This window comes from Pituophis catenifer, unplaced genomic scaffold (assembly GCF_029215685.1).
Source record: "Pituophis catenifer annectens isolate HBS135680 unplaced genomic scaffold, rPitCat1.0.hap2 SCAF_1, whole genome shotgun sequence".
In the NCBI taxonomy this organism is placed as follows: domain Eukaryota; kingdom Metazoa; phylum Chordata; class Lepidosauria; order Squamata; family Colubridae; genus Pituophis; species Pituophis catenifer.
This window is the reverse complement of record NW_027256881.1, coordinates 100,964,137-100,979,287: the sequence shown is the minus strand read 5'-3', so window position 1 is coordinate 100,979,287 and position 15,151 is coordinate 100,964,137. Positions and strand designations below refer to the sequence as shown.

The window sequence follows — 15,151 nt, the reverse complement described above, 5'->3', positions numbered from 1 at the left end:
CAATCTTTCCTCTAAAGGAAGATTAGTGAAGATTATGTTTGGTTTCAACAGAAGAGAATATAAAGAGAGCAGTGGTCCCAACCCCTGAGCCGTGGCCTACTACTGGGCTGTGGCCCATTTAGAACAGGGCTGTGGAAATGGTAGGTGAGCACACAGATGCATGCAGCTCCACTTGTGCTTTCAGCAGGCAAACATGTGCGTGCAGCTCCATTTGTGCAAGCGGCAGATGCACATGCCTGCTGCTCATGTAAATGGAGCTGTGCACACGTGTGCTCACCCACCACTCATGCCAAACCATCCCCCTCCTCCCTATCTGCCATTAAATTCAAACATGTTCTGACAGAGTAAAAACTGTTGGCAGAAAAACTGAGCTAGAAATTGTTTGGCAATAAAAACATATGGTTGGTTGGATGGACGGATAGATTTTTATACAGCCAAGCTCCAGAGAAATTCCTGGTAGTCTGTACATAAAAATGATAAATAAGATTTAAATATAAAACCAGAATAAATAACCAGCTCAAAAATATATTTTTCTCAAAAACATTCAATAAATACTTTGTACTGAAATAACATACTGTATTAATACTGATAGAGTTAACTGTCTGTGGCTGATGATGATAATAATAATAATAATAATAATAATAATAATAATAATAATATATTGAAGGATTGAGCTAGTTTTACATTAGTATTTTATAGATATATCTCTTTCTTCAAATGACAATAAGTACTATATTTTGCATATTTGTTTTGATAATTTTAGAAAATGTTATAATTTTGGTTGTATTTCCTCATCTCTTCATTATTTTACCTTACCAAGAAAATATTTACATGTTCAAAAAAGCAACATCCTAATGGAGAAGAGAAAAAATGACCTCATTCTTCTCATTTTAAATAGCAATTCACTGCTTGCAGTCAATCACTGCAATGTTCATCCAGCAAGTCTTTGTAGAAACATTCTTACATAACTTCTGAATTGAAACAACTATATCTGAACAACTGAGCCTCTTAGCTTTGACATGGAACCATCTCACCTTGTTCCTTCAGTTGCTGCTCTATTTCCATTTTTTCTTTCACTCTGGCAATGCCTACCAGGATTGCTTCAGCTCGGGTCTGCTCAAGGAGTTCTAGTTTTGCTTCTTCATAATGTATTTTCAGAAGAGCTTCCATGTCAAGAACCTACAGAAAACCATTGAACATGGCCTCTTAGGGAGGATGAGGCAGATACATCGGTAGTTTGTCCAATTTCTTTCTTTTTTTCCCTGTATGTTTAATTTTGTGCGCGCACATTGCCAGAGTCCCCTTGTAGGGGAAATGGGTGGCACAAAAAATTAATAAATAAATAGTATGAAAGCAGATATTCATGTAAAGTTCCTTGATCACTAGAGAAGAGTTGATATAGAAACCTAATACAAAGGTAAATAAATTAAAGTTTTTCTAAAATCTTTCTCCACTATTGCTTTTGTCTGGTGCCACTTTTAAAGCAAGAAACTTTGAATTGCCATTTATAGGGCTCAACAGAATCAGGTGACAGAATAATCCAAGGAAAATTTACCTGGCCTTTAATAATTGGTCTCCCAGAAAAATTAGGAATACAATTCCCAGTTTCAGCAATATTTATATTCTTTGTGGTTCTGTACTAAGCTCTTGGTTGTCAAAGTCATTGTGTTTAAGAGTCTTCTATTTAAATAAGATATTCTATAAACAGGCATTTTGAGATGTTGATACTAAAATGAATTTATACCCACCTTTCCCTGATAATGGTTTGCAAGCAACTCACACAGGGTTGTTTTCCCAGATAACGGAGGGCCCAGTATCAGTACTTTACAAGGTGGAAGTGGCATAGGTGGAAGCAGGTAAGAACGAGGATTCAGCATGAATTGTTTCAATGCTTCTTCCGAAGAAAGCAGGTACATCTTACCTAAGAAGCTACAAAGAAAGCAAAAATAGCTTTAGAAACTATAGCTTTAGAAAAAAATTGCATTAAGGCTAACAAAGTTCTACTTACCTAACAGTATTGTCTGCAGTTCCCATGATAATGTCACCATCTTTTAAAGCCACAGGACATGCTCGGCCCCATTTGCTGCGACGCCATCGATGTCTAGGTCCTACAAGTTTATAGGATGCAAGCACCCGAAAAAGTTCACCCTGAGGGCCAAAATAAAGAAAAAAATGGAAGTCTTTGAAAAACATATTGTACTGAAAAGTGACGGGTATTTTACCATCCTATATTTTCAAACATGAGGTCACTAATTTTAACCATGCTGCTGAAAGTTAAAATAAAAGCCCTCTCTAAGCGGTTTACAGAGTCAGCATATTGCCCCCAACAATCTGGGCCTTCATTTTACTGACCTCGGAAGGATGGAAGGCTGAGTCAACTTTGAGTCAGTTAGAATTGAACTGCCAAACTGCAGGCAGCCAGCAGTCAGCAGAAGTAGCCCTGCCATACTGCATTCTAACCACTGTGTCACCACGGCTCAGTGATGATACGAAAGGCTTATACATAAGCTCTTATCAGAAGATACTGTGATATTTTTAGGATTTTTCTTAAAAATGAAATGTGGGAATATTTTACTTATATAGCTAGTTTGGTCTAATGGTTAAGGCACTGGCCTAGAAGCCGGGAGACCATGAGTCCTTCTGCCTTAGAAATGAAAGCTAGTGTCTGGGCCAGTCCCTCTCTCTCAGGCCAACCCATCTCATAGGATAACTCTTCTGAGGAAAATATGAGGAAAGAGTATTAGACATGTTCACTACCTGATTTTAAAAAAATAATAAAGGCAGGATATAATAATATAAAAACAAATAGCACACCATAAACAATAACAATAGAGGAATAAGAAATCCCAATAAATTGTTTGTATCTAAGGCATTCTTTGAAGTTGTGTGATATGCTTTAATCTGCTATGAGTAAGAAAAATCTATTATCAGCATTTATAGCAACACTCTTGTTAATATGACTGTATGCTATTTCTACTGGCAACTAATAGGAACACATACAAATGTCACACTTACATTTTCCAGACCATCTAACAGTTCTTCGTCTGCACTCTGAAGCTTGGTTATAAGAGCTCCATTCCGTTGGCCCATGGATTCAAGGCGAGTTATTACTGACTGAGCAAAAGCACATAACAGTGTGTGCAGAAAATATATTTAGTTAATATTGGGTATTTGGTTTTGAAATATAAAACCAGTTTGAAAGAGTACTTCAATACAATTTTCTAAAATAAACTTGATCAATAAAAGATAGCAGGTGGGAAATATAGTTCTCTGCAATTTCTGAAAGGTTATTAATAGATGCATTAATATCATAATAATACTAATATTATCAACATATTGAACTGTCTTGAACATATAGGATAGAGACAGAGAACTCATTGCCAAGTTGTAGAAACCCTGTTGCCTTAAAGGAGGCAGGGTTGAAACTGGAATAGGGTTGTATAATTGGCATTGAAAATCAGTGTGTGTTCCTTACTTACTTTAAAAAGTTCATCTGCATTCTTGTTTCCATCCAATTCGAAAAGATACTGAGAGTCCTGCTCAGCCATTAATTCCTGAAATTTTAAAACAGAAATATGACTGAATATATACATTGGATTTGATTCGGATCCCATGGCTTCAGATGATTGCACTGACATGTCTGGGGAAAAATCTGTGCTATTTTTTTGACATATCTTTTTCTTAATATCTAATATTAATGTAACTGTAATATTTACTTGACAAAGAATGTGAGGACAAACATTTCACTCATAAGTACAAATGAATTTAATGCAATCACAGGCTAGAACTGCATAAGTTCAATTGTACTTATGAGTGAACATAGTTTAGAATTTGATGAAGAAGAGATGTCGGGCTGGCAGAGGAGTCATATTCTACCTTATTCACATTGTTCATGTCATATTTCTTGACTGAGGACAATATTGAACTTACGTATCCATTCAACCAGTCCATGTGGCAAGCAAGACCACTCTAGAACCACATGCAATGGCTTGGCAAGCAATAGCTCTACAGTATGGCTCCAATACAGAACAACTATTTGTGCCTCCCTATTTTTTGATAAATGCACATAGGCATATGAAGAAAAAAGGAGATTCCTTCCCAAATTTATGAAAGATTCAAGGCATTTTAGAATATAATTGATTTTTAAAATATTTTATATTTTGGTTCCCATAGTACTACCATATTTTTCGGAGTATAAGACGCACCAGAGTATAAGAAACAGTTTAGTTTTTGGGGAGGAAAATAGGAAAAAAAAATTGCCTACCAGATATTTATCTGGCTAGCCTTAGTCTGATCAGCTTCAGCACATTAGTTTGCTGGTTTTTTATCCCCTGCTTGGGGATAAAAAACAGCTTCTAGGGCACAGCTGAGAGGAAGCAGCAATGAGAAAAGCAGGGAAAGCACGGGGGAGATCACTTCACTTGGCTAGCGCCTAGTTTGGGCTGAAAAAAAACTTCTAAAGAACAGCTGAGAGTCGGAGCAAAGCATGGAGATCGCTTCACTCGTTAAAGCACAGTGGAGAGTCGAAGGAGCAGGCAAAGCTGGGAAGATCACTTCACTCACTAGTGCCTCGCTAGCGCCTCGTTAGGGCTGAAAAAAAGCTTTGAAAAAGCTACATTCGGGGTATAAGACGTACCCAAATTTTCAGCCTCTTTTGGGGGGGAAAGGTGCATCTTATACTCCAATACAGTAATTCTACAGATTAGGTGAAACCATGATAACTTTCATCCCCCTTTTTGTTTTTTAAAAGCAGATGCCTAAATAAGGATCCCTGTCCTCTATATAGCAGTATCGGGGGGGGGGGCTCTTTTTCAATACAGTACCAGTACTATCACTGAAAATTGAGATTACAAAGATAAAAACCTAATACAAAATTAAAAAAAAAAGAATAAGAAAAAATGGAAAGTGTAGAGGAGAAAACTCAATATGTGGACCTAGCTTTTGGGCTCTATGTCACATTTTATGGTTTAGTATGGTCTTCTACCCTTGCTCCAACTTTGCAGTTTCAAACACTCCTCTAATCAAGATTGAAACAAATCTGTAATGTTGCTTCCTGCTACTTTGATGAAACCACCCTTTAATCTTCCCAAAAGAGTAAATATTGTTTACAATATTTACATACATAGTACAGTCCTATTCACTCTGCAGTACTAGCTCACCCAGGTTGGTCTTAACTCCTCTAAAAATATTAGGTTGGGCCACAATCACCAAGAGTCAGTTTGGATAGTGATGTGGGCAATATATAAACGTAATAAATAAATATACTCCACGCTTAAAGTACCTTATAAATTCAGCCAACTGTGATTTATTCAATGAGTCAAACCATGCCTTGCTGTAATATGTAAAACTAGGTCTTAAAAGTTCATGGATCATAATAATCATTTTAGTACAATGTGTTAAAGATGAGCATTTGTGCTGTCAATATAATATAGCTCATGGATTCATGAGACAGTTATCTAAGCTTATTAGCAATAACAAAAGTTATAACATTGATATCTGGTGTTTCCCCCCCCCCTTCTTTTCTTACTTCTGGGTGTCATGGCTAAGAAGTGCAAAAGGTATTATCTTATCTTACCTCTAGGGGACGCAGCATAATATCTTTATAGAGTTCAATTCTCTTTTGTGCATTTTCAATAAAATCTTCTGGCCTTTGCACTAAAGTTGGCAAAATTTCTGTCAACATAATTTGATCAGCCTAGGTGGAAGGAAAAAAAATCATTTTTTTAAATGAAGTAAATACATATAGAAAGCTTGGTTCTACCTCCCACTCTGAATGTATAAAATCAGCAATGATAAACATTAGCTGTATGCAGAACAAAATTAATTAGCTGAAAACAATTTTCAACTGTCTAAAATGGCTTAGTTATGGGCTGAAATGAACCTTTGAGAAAACATTATTCCTTTTTTTTTTTTATTGAAAAAGTTTTCAAATACAAATTTTTTCCCCCTTTCCCCCCCCCTCTCCCTCCCCCTCCCTAACCCCCCCTCCCCACCCATCCCCCCCTGTGACTTCTTCGTAACAAAAAAACCCCTAATTCATAACAGATTACTTACTCCCTCGTCAAAATACTGACCTTTACTTACTAAAAATATTATAAATATCATAACATCCCCCTTTATCCATACATTTCAGAAAAGAAGAGAACAAAAAAAAACAAAAAAAACATTATACTATAACTATTATAAAATAACTTCTAATTTAACATAATAGTGTTTTATATCTATATATTATTACAACAATTCAAAACCACCTTCCACTTTAAAACTATACGATAAATCCTACTTTAATATTTAATCTTCTATATATATTACTATAACATTTCAAAGCGACCTCCCCTTAAAATCTAATTTAACATTTATTCCACTCTATCCATTTCCTCCACTCCCCTAAATATATCTCTTAAAAATCCCTTTTCTTAAACTAATCAGTCTGTAGTTAGCTTATTCACCCACTGTCCTACAAATTTACCATACACAACAATTCTTAATATCTTTAATTCACTGCCCACACTACTTAAATATATATATATATATATTCCATTATGTCTAAATAAAAAAAAAGAAAAGACAATAACTTTAAATTTATAGTCCATATAATATCTTCTTTGAGGTCTTTCCACTGGATTGTTAAAACCAACATCCATAATAGGGTAACATAGCTTGCTGATGCAACAGTTTATTCAAGATCTTCAATCATATCTGCCCCCATCAGTAGTAAATGTCTTCTTATATGTATAAAAGTAAAAACAACCACCCGAGTGACATTATAATTATATTCCATATAATAATAATTATGGGTTTCATCAGGATTATTGATTTCCATCATCGTAGTGGGTAACAACCGGATCTTCTGCATGCCCCAGCATGATTCTCTTGCCTTATGATTCAAGATAATTATAATATGTTTATCAACACAAAAAGAAATATCAAAGTAGATAATTCAAATCCATCAGTTTGAGGCTCTTTCCACGTCCCAAAATTATGGCAATGCAGAGATCTGCCACTATCCTCAGGATGATATAGACCAATATGTCGCCTCCTCTATGTTTTCACATAATCATTCATATTTTAAAGACACTGGCTTCACTGTTGCTTGAGTTAGAAATTTCTATTTTTATACAACCTATTTCTTTTTTTGTTTTCTTTTTGTGGGTTTGACTTCGATCCTGGTTTCTTTTCTACAGATTGTGTGTCAACTGGTCGGTCTTCATTCTGCTTTGTAGATTGGTCGTATTGATTTTGTTTTGATGTCTCATGTTTCTTTTTTATCCCTTGTATATCCCCTAATTGGTTTCCATGCTTGCCTTGATATGTCATCACATTAAAATCAGATGGCACTTCTCTCAAATTTGTAGATAATCCAGCTGGGGTGTCCGGTAAATCCAAAGGCAATTTATCTGGTACATTCTCTGTAATTCGATATTTTCCCTTTATTTCCAGCTCCTTCTGCTTATCCTGTATCATTCCTGAAGAAGTTAAATTCATGTTCAACCTATTTTGATAAAATTCTTCCGCTCTTTCAATAGTATCTAACTGATATCTTTCTCCTTGATGTCTCAGTATAATACCAACTGGGGCATTCCACCTATATGATATATTTCTCTTTTTTAACTCAGACACCAGAAAACCAAATTTCTTCCTTTCTGCTAATATCTTAGGTGGGAGTTCCTTGTAAATCCATATCTTTCGTCCATACAATTGCAAATTAGAATTAAAAGAATTTTGCACAATATTATTCCTAATTTCCTTGTCCGTAAAATAAATCACCACATCTCTAGGCAGTTGCCTTTGCTTAGCAATCCAGGAATTTATTCTGAGAACTCTGTCAATCCTACAAGACACTTCCTCAGGTTGAACCTTTAAAATCCCAGCTAGAATTTCAGAAGATATTTTCCTTAAATCATCTCTATTATTTTCCTGCAAACCTCTCAGTCTTATCGCATATTCTGTAAAATTATATTGGACCATGAGAACCTCTTTTTCAATCCTCTGTTGCAGATTTTCTACATTACCAGACATTTGGTCAGCATCCATTTTAGGTTTTTCTTCTGAGCTATTATCCTGAGTGTTTATCAAATCATTTTCAATTTTTTGAATTCTATTGTCCAATTTATCTTGAATTTCATCCATTTTAGACTCTAGTAAATTAGTATTTGTATCCAACTGTATCATAAATTTTGAAAAACCATTAACCACTTTTAAAATTTTTTGCTCCAAAAAATCAAACTTAGATTTTACCAGTTCTTTAATTTCCTGCTTAAATTCTTCAAGATGCTGATTCACAATCTCATCCCTTCTTTCAATCTCCTCTAAGAGAAATTCTATTATATCAAAATCAGGTTTCTGAGACTGAAGAGTTAAAATTTGTTCCTTTAAATTGTGGGTGAGGGAATCCCCCCCCCCTTCTTGTTTATCTGACTTTGTAAGTCTCGGCGCCATGTTTCCGCCCAGGCAGGCTTTGTTAAAAAGAAAAAAAAAGAAAAAGAAAAAAAAAACAAGAAAAAAGACTTCTTTCCAGTCAACAACAATATCAAGTCTCCAGGAAGAAAAAAAGAAAGAAAAACACAGGAGCGAGGTTTTGTCTACAAATGTAGCCAGTGGTATTTATTCCGCTACATTGTAATAATAGAAAACAGAAAGACTTTTCCTTTCTGCCTCTTCTCCAGCTGCTGCAAACGCCATTTTAAAAAACTTTTTTCCCCTCCTTTCCTTTCCTCTTCTCTCTTAAGTTATTTTTTATTTTTAAAAGATAAGTAGAATACTTGCGGTTCAGTATTACAGATCCGGCTCACATTTTCTTTAAGTAATCTGTTAAATTCACAGGCTTGCTCTTGACGCCTGGCTCTGCATTCGCAGAGGTCTCCCAAAGCCCGGAGTGACGGCTGGGGATATGGGGCATCTCATCCGCTCCGTCCCAAAAGAAAAAGAAAAACTTTTGGGACTCTGCAGAGAGTTCTACCCACCCCTGCTGGCTCTATCTCCGTTTCCTCATGGAAACGGAGTTTTTTCGAGCCGCCGTTCCGTTGTGAAGGCGGCTCTGACAGGCAGTGGAAGCTGACGATCCCAAAGGAACGTCTGGCGGCGGCCAGCAGCAAACAGGAAGTCCGAGAAAACATTATTCCTGAACAAATATGCAATTCCAGTTAGTAAAATTGAATTGATTTTGTAAGCTTTTTTTAAAAAAAAATGTTTTCCTGCTGGAGTCCTGTTGAGGAATTCTGAGATAGATAGATAGATAGATAGATAGATAGATAGATAGATAGATAGATAGATGAGAGAGAGAGAGAGAGAGAGAGGGAGGGAGGAGGGAGGGAGGGAAAGGGAAAGAGAGACAGAGAGAGAGAGAGAGACAGAGACAGAGGTGTGTCATAAAACCTGCCCTGCATCAATCAAACAAGGCTGCTACTTCTGAAGGATGCTGTTCCCAATGCTAAAATTGAACTCTGCTAGTCCAGACAATTTTATACTTGGAATGGGAGGAGACCCCAGACAGTTCTTTGCTTCAGCCGGCCAATTTAAAGGCTTAGTAATACTGTTAATTAAAGACATATAGCTTTAATATGGTTACAAATGACAATGGATTTTCCCCCAAAAAAATGCAGCGTGTAGAATTAGGGTATTACATAATTTGATTAACTTTATTGAAGAACATTGCATTGTTTAACAAATATTAAACAATGTGTTTATGAATGATCCAAGCTTTTCTTTTATTTGAAACAAATAATTGTCTTTTTAGAAAATATGGGTAAACTACCTCATTTGACTCCTCTTCCTCTTCTTCCTCTTCTGCTTCCTCATCCTCATCTTCACTTTTACGTAATTCTTTCTTCTTTTTCTTACGCTTTTCAATAATATCAGGATCCCAATCATCTCTTTTAAATATATGTCCTGTGTCAGGCTGCTGTCTTTGACCAGTGATTCTTTGGCACAAGTCATTGTTGGGACACTAGTGGGGAAAACAGATCATTATGAGATGGAAGTTGTTCCAAATCCAATAAGATAACTTTGTAACTCTTCTTTCTAAGGTCTTAGGAGGAGAACTTTTATTGCTAATATGCTGGTAGAATTTCTTTTAAAACTAATAAAAGACAGTTGGCAACTTCTACTTTTATGACAATGGGTGGCTTTACGAAGCATAATTTGTAAAGGTATGAAACAGAGATATAAAATAAATAGAAGATTTACTAAGAACTTTCAAATGCGATTACCTTAATATTAATCAGGAAATCTGGTTTTAATTTTAAATTTTTAATCACATCTATTTGTTCTGGTGTAGACATAAAGTCCTCAGAAAGAGAAGGGAAATCACAGAGAACATAACCTGCAAGAGGGGAAATGCAAATATTTTTATACAGTACTTACAGAACCCATACTTATTTACAGTAATTATGCAATGACTATGGGTCTTTCTTCATTTGTATCTAACCTCTGTACAACCAATTCCCGGAAACATTTTATACTGCTATGTCCTCATATTGTCTTCAACCAACAAATAGCTTTATGTATGAAAACAGTGTTTTCCCCTTAGATCAAAATAACAGAATAACAAAGTTGGAGGGACCTTGGAGGTCTTCCAGTCCAACAGCAGTTTCAAGGTGTGTCAAATCTGATGTACAGTATTTCAATGCCTATGCTATTGGAAGTCCATCTGATAAACTGGGACAGTAGAATCTGTACCTACTGGCCCCTTGAAATAGGAATGAAAGTGCACTCTCTCCTCTGGTCTCCATATCTGCTTTACTACACTTCTTATTTTCCTTCCTAAAGGAAGAGGAGAGGTCTGGAGAGGTGCCCAATTTTGAAAGAGCAACGGACTCCTGTAAACCGGAGAATCTGCACTTTTCTTCTACAACTTTAAAAACTTCCACTTTCTTCTCTAATCTCATTTTTACCAGAGTATTTTCTTTTGTGTAATACATATGCTCAAAATGAGCAAATACTATAGCTAACATAAAAATATAACCCCCACTGCCTTACAGAGCCACCCAAACTTCTGTGGGAATTGAGTAGCCTCTAAATCCCTTCCCTCCCTCCCCCTCATTCAATCATTTGCAATTCTCTGAGACTGCCTGGACAAGTTCCTGCTATTTATTTGGCAAGGTTTTTCAGAAGTGGTTTGCCATTTCCTCCTTCCTAGAGTTGAGAGAAAGTGATGGGCCCAAGGTCATCCAGCAGGCTTCATGCCTAAAACGAGACTAGAAGTTCAGGTTTCCTGGATTCTAGCCTGATGCCTTAATCACTACACAATATTGGTTCTTTTTATTTCTTCTGTTAAAAATTGTCCATTTTTTGGAGACTGCCTGGATAAGGACTGGATAAGTCCTGGAAAAGTCCCTGAATTTGCCTTGGCAAGATTTTTCAGAAGTGGCTAGCAATTACCTCCTTTCTAGGGCAAATAGAAAGAAACTGGACCAAGGTCATCCAGATGATTTTGTATCCAAGGCAGGATCAGAACTCAGCGGCTTCTGGTTTCTAGCCTAATGCCTTAGCCACTACACTAAACTGGCTTTCTAAATCCCATACAATCCACGAAACAGACAGACAAATAAATAAGTCAGAGGTATGTATTTCTAGGATTATGATGAGCTTACTTAATAAATAGTGGAAAAAAGAAGATGCAGCAACCCATACCGAAGTGATTAATCTCTGGTGAGTCCAGCTTGATCATAAGCATCTTTATCACCAACTCTTCAGGAACATTTTGACCTTGGTAAAGTAGGTCCTTACACTTAAGGAGAACAATGTAAAATATTGAATTGCATTGAGAATATATAATAGGGGATATATAATTAATATGCAAAGCTGCCTTATACTATATAAAAAAAAATATCCAGATGCTCTCAATATTCCTTCTTTTATGTTTTGGACTACAACTCCCACAAATCTTTGCTCTTCTCTCTCTCTCTTTCTTTCTCTCTCTCTCTCTCTCTCTCTCTCCCTCCCTCCCTCTCTCCCTCCCTCTCTCTCCTTCTTTCTATTTTCTTTTATAGCACCTCCTTAAGAATAAATTCTACTACTGTATATTATCTGATGCACTGTCTTAAACTGGAGACGCCAAAAAATGAACCTATATGCAAAACATGTGGTCTACCACTGAGCTTGGTACATTGCCCATAGTTCAAATCCAATCAAATTGCAATAATTCAAAGTTTTGAGCTGAAGTGGGCTTTAACTAATAGTGCCCATTGAAAGAATTATAAATTCACTAAGGAATAAAATACAAAAATATACCTCAAAATCCATCTTAAATAAATAAGTACAGGCTTTACCTTCAGTCCATATTCTGTTTCGGCTGTTATGTTTTCATTTATAACTTCAAAAGCTAAAAGGATATATCACGCAGAAAAAAATAAAAATTGTTTAGATGGTGCTGTGTGCATGTATACATGCAGTACTGTATAATGCAAAACAGAATTTAGATAACTTTAAATGGCAATTCAAAACAACATTTTTAATATTGAAGTTCATGCATTCTTTTTCCATAAAAATCCATCTGCAGTGATGGTTTCTTGTATATCTCTCTCTACAAAGAGATAATAAATGCAATGCCGATAATAAGTGCAGAAATCATGAAGTGGCCATATTTTGTGTTGCTCTAGTTAGATAACATCTGATCTCCTGTGAATTCTTTAAGGAACATTTATCTTTCTGTGCTGTAGCCAAGTTTTCCTTTGAAAATTACACAGGATGCTTAACATTACTTCTAAATATCCTGAAATGTCTAGAGAAGTTGCACAATGCATGACTCATTGAGTTGGATCCACACGTACAACTAGTCTGCCTGGTATGTGACAATAGTTGAGATAATATTAAAACAATTTGTAAAAGAAACCATAATGTTAAGTTCGCTTGTAATGTTAACTGGTATACAAAATAAAACAGTTTTGCACAAAGTGAAACATAAACGGATCATGCTAGTATCAAATCAAACAGATCACAATGTGGATTTACAGGATATGCGAACATAAGTGAACAAAAATTTGTTTTCAATAATTCCACACAGGGAAGAAAGATAAAAAACATACTTGTTTGTTTCATCCATTATCTCTTGCTATTGTAATTTTTTAAAAACTGTAAACATTTTTTTATTAAGTTATACAGTATTATAAAATACAAAATACAAAAGTAAATAAAAGAGCAGTGAGGAAGGAGGGGAAAGGGGAAAGAGAAATGAGGAAAGGTAGGGAAAAGAAAAAAAAAGAAGTATTGACTTCCCACTCTCTCTGTTGCAGTAGAATAAGGTATTAGCATCAAATCACAGCTTTTTGTAATAATCACAGCTTTCCATAATAATATGAACAAGTAATTTCTATAAAGATCTATCAATCTAATTTATAAAACCTAAAGTCAAAGTTACATTCTTTTACACATCAAGCACAAAATTCAGAAGCGATTTCCATATGAAAACAAAAGTGCTTTTTTCGAATTTTTTTTTGAAGAATGGGCTTTGCTTGCTTTTTTACTTTTTATATTTTAAAATGTCATTTACTGAGATTAATCAAAAATTGTGGTTGGCGGCTGTGCCATCTCACTCTCCAATGCTTTCACTCTGTGTATGTGTGAATTCCTCAAATAAATTATGACCAAGAGGTGAGGAGAGTACTGTAACTGTACTTTCATACATTGATGATACATGATATCCAGTGGGGGGAAGTTAGAAGAGAAAGGATAGACAATGTTACTCAGGGCCTTTCATCTGGTTTCTTCTTTTACATGCTAACCTTTTTGATCCCTGTTAAGCAGGGTTTGGAGATATGCTTTAAATACACATTAATTGGCCAAGAATCAAAATGTGTTTTCAAATGACTAATACACTACTATTGTTCTTTATAATGACTCCAGCACAACTGTATGTATAGTACAGGTAGTCCTGGACTTATGACCACAATTGAGCCCAAAATTTCTCTTGCTATGCAAGACAGTTGTTAAGTGAATTTTGCTGTTTCTTGTCACAGTTATATGAAATCACTGCAGTTGTTAAGTTAGTAACATGGTTGTTAAGCAAATCTTGCCTCCCCGTTGACTTTGCTTCTCAGGAGGTTGTAAAAGGTGATCACATGACCTTAGGACATTGCAACCATCATAAATATGAATCAGTTGTCAAAAGTCTGAATTTTTATCATGTCACCATGTGGATGCTACAATGATCTTAAGTGTGAAAAATGGTCATAAGTCACTTTTTTCAGTGCCATTGTAACTTCAAATGGTCACTAAATGAACTGTTGTAACTGGAGAACTACCTGTACAATAGCTGTATTATATCTTCCTATTATAATTTGTCCAGAGTCCAAATGTTACCGAAGTATTGTAAAACAATACAATATATTGTATACAAATTCAATAAAATAAATAAAATAAATAAATAAATATTTTCATTTCTTTTTTCTCTTCAACTATTACAACTTTGGAGAAGAAGGAATCAATATCTTTTTATCTAAAGCCAATTTTAGACCTCCAGAGTACCTATTATGGGCTGATAATTATCATTGTCATTAAAACTCCTATTTAAATAGAAAAGTCTAATTATAGTTCTGTGTGCTTATCTAGTACTTGACCATGATTTCCACAAAATAAAAGACACTTTTAGCCACCAGAGGGCTCCCATGTTGTGCTAATTGTTGCCTGCTCTAATTTTAAAGTAGCAGGTAACAAAGAATAGGCTCATATAAACAATTTCCCTTTCAGAACTTAAATAAAATTATATTGCAATTTTAAAAATTCAGAAATTTTAGCTTTGCTGCAGGATTCTTTAGAAATCACTGTAATTATGTTCTAATGATAGCACTTCAAAGAAATGATGTTTCTGGGAACAAACTGGAAAATCAGGTACATGCTGCCTCATAGTTTTAGGGTTTTACTCAGAAACCTGCTGATGCCAAATTAATTCTAAAGGAACAAGCCAGAATCCAATCACTAGCTTGCTGTGCTACATTCTTTATTCACTCTTGCAAATTTAATGTAAAAACTACTGCTCATAAAGGTAAGGTAGTTTCTCTGTGGGCCAGAATATCCCTGAGGAGAACTTAATTTAAAAACCAAAAATAGATTTCTAAAAAGCTGTACCTGATAGAGAATATATATTTCCCTCTAATCACTTCAGTTATCCCATACTCTCTAGGTGAATTAATCATGGCAAGCTAAGTTTAAGTGG

At 35.4% G+C, this 15,151-nt stretch overlaps 1 protein-coding gene across 1 annotated transcript in view; it reads right to left on the bottom strand.

The window, feature by feature from the left end:
- AK9 (adenylate kinase 9) overlaps positions 1-15,151 on the bottom strand; it is a 69,677-nt gene that overhangs the window by 47,548 nt on the left and 6,978 nt on the right. The window contains exons 3-12 of the mRNA XM_070953424.1: positions 12,270-12,322; positions 11,632-11,728; positions 10,209-10,321; positions 9,755-9,946; positions 5,576-5,695; positions 3,480-3,554; positions 3,016-3,114; positions 2,009-2,148; positions 1,749-1,929; positions 1,035-1,179 (exon numbers count right to left, since the gene is read on the bottom strand). Of these exons, the coding sequence (XP_070809525.1) occupies positions 1,035-1,179; positions 1,749-1,929; positions 2,009-2,148; positions 3,016-3,114; positions 3,480-3,554; positions 5,576-5,695; positions 9,755-9,946; positions 10,209-10,321; positions 11,632-11,728; positions 12,270-12,322 (1,215 nt within the window). The remainder of the gene's footprint in view (positions 1-1,034; positions 1,180-1,748; positions 1,930-2,008; positions 2,149-3,015; positions 3,115-3,479; positions 3,555-5,575; positions 5,696-9,754; positions 9,947-10,208; positions 10,322-11,631; positions 11,729-12,269; positions 12,323-15,151) is intronic.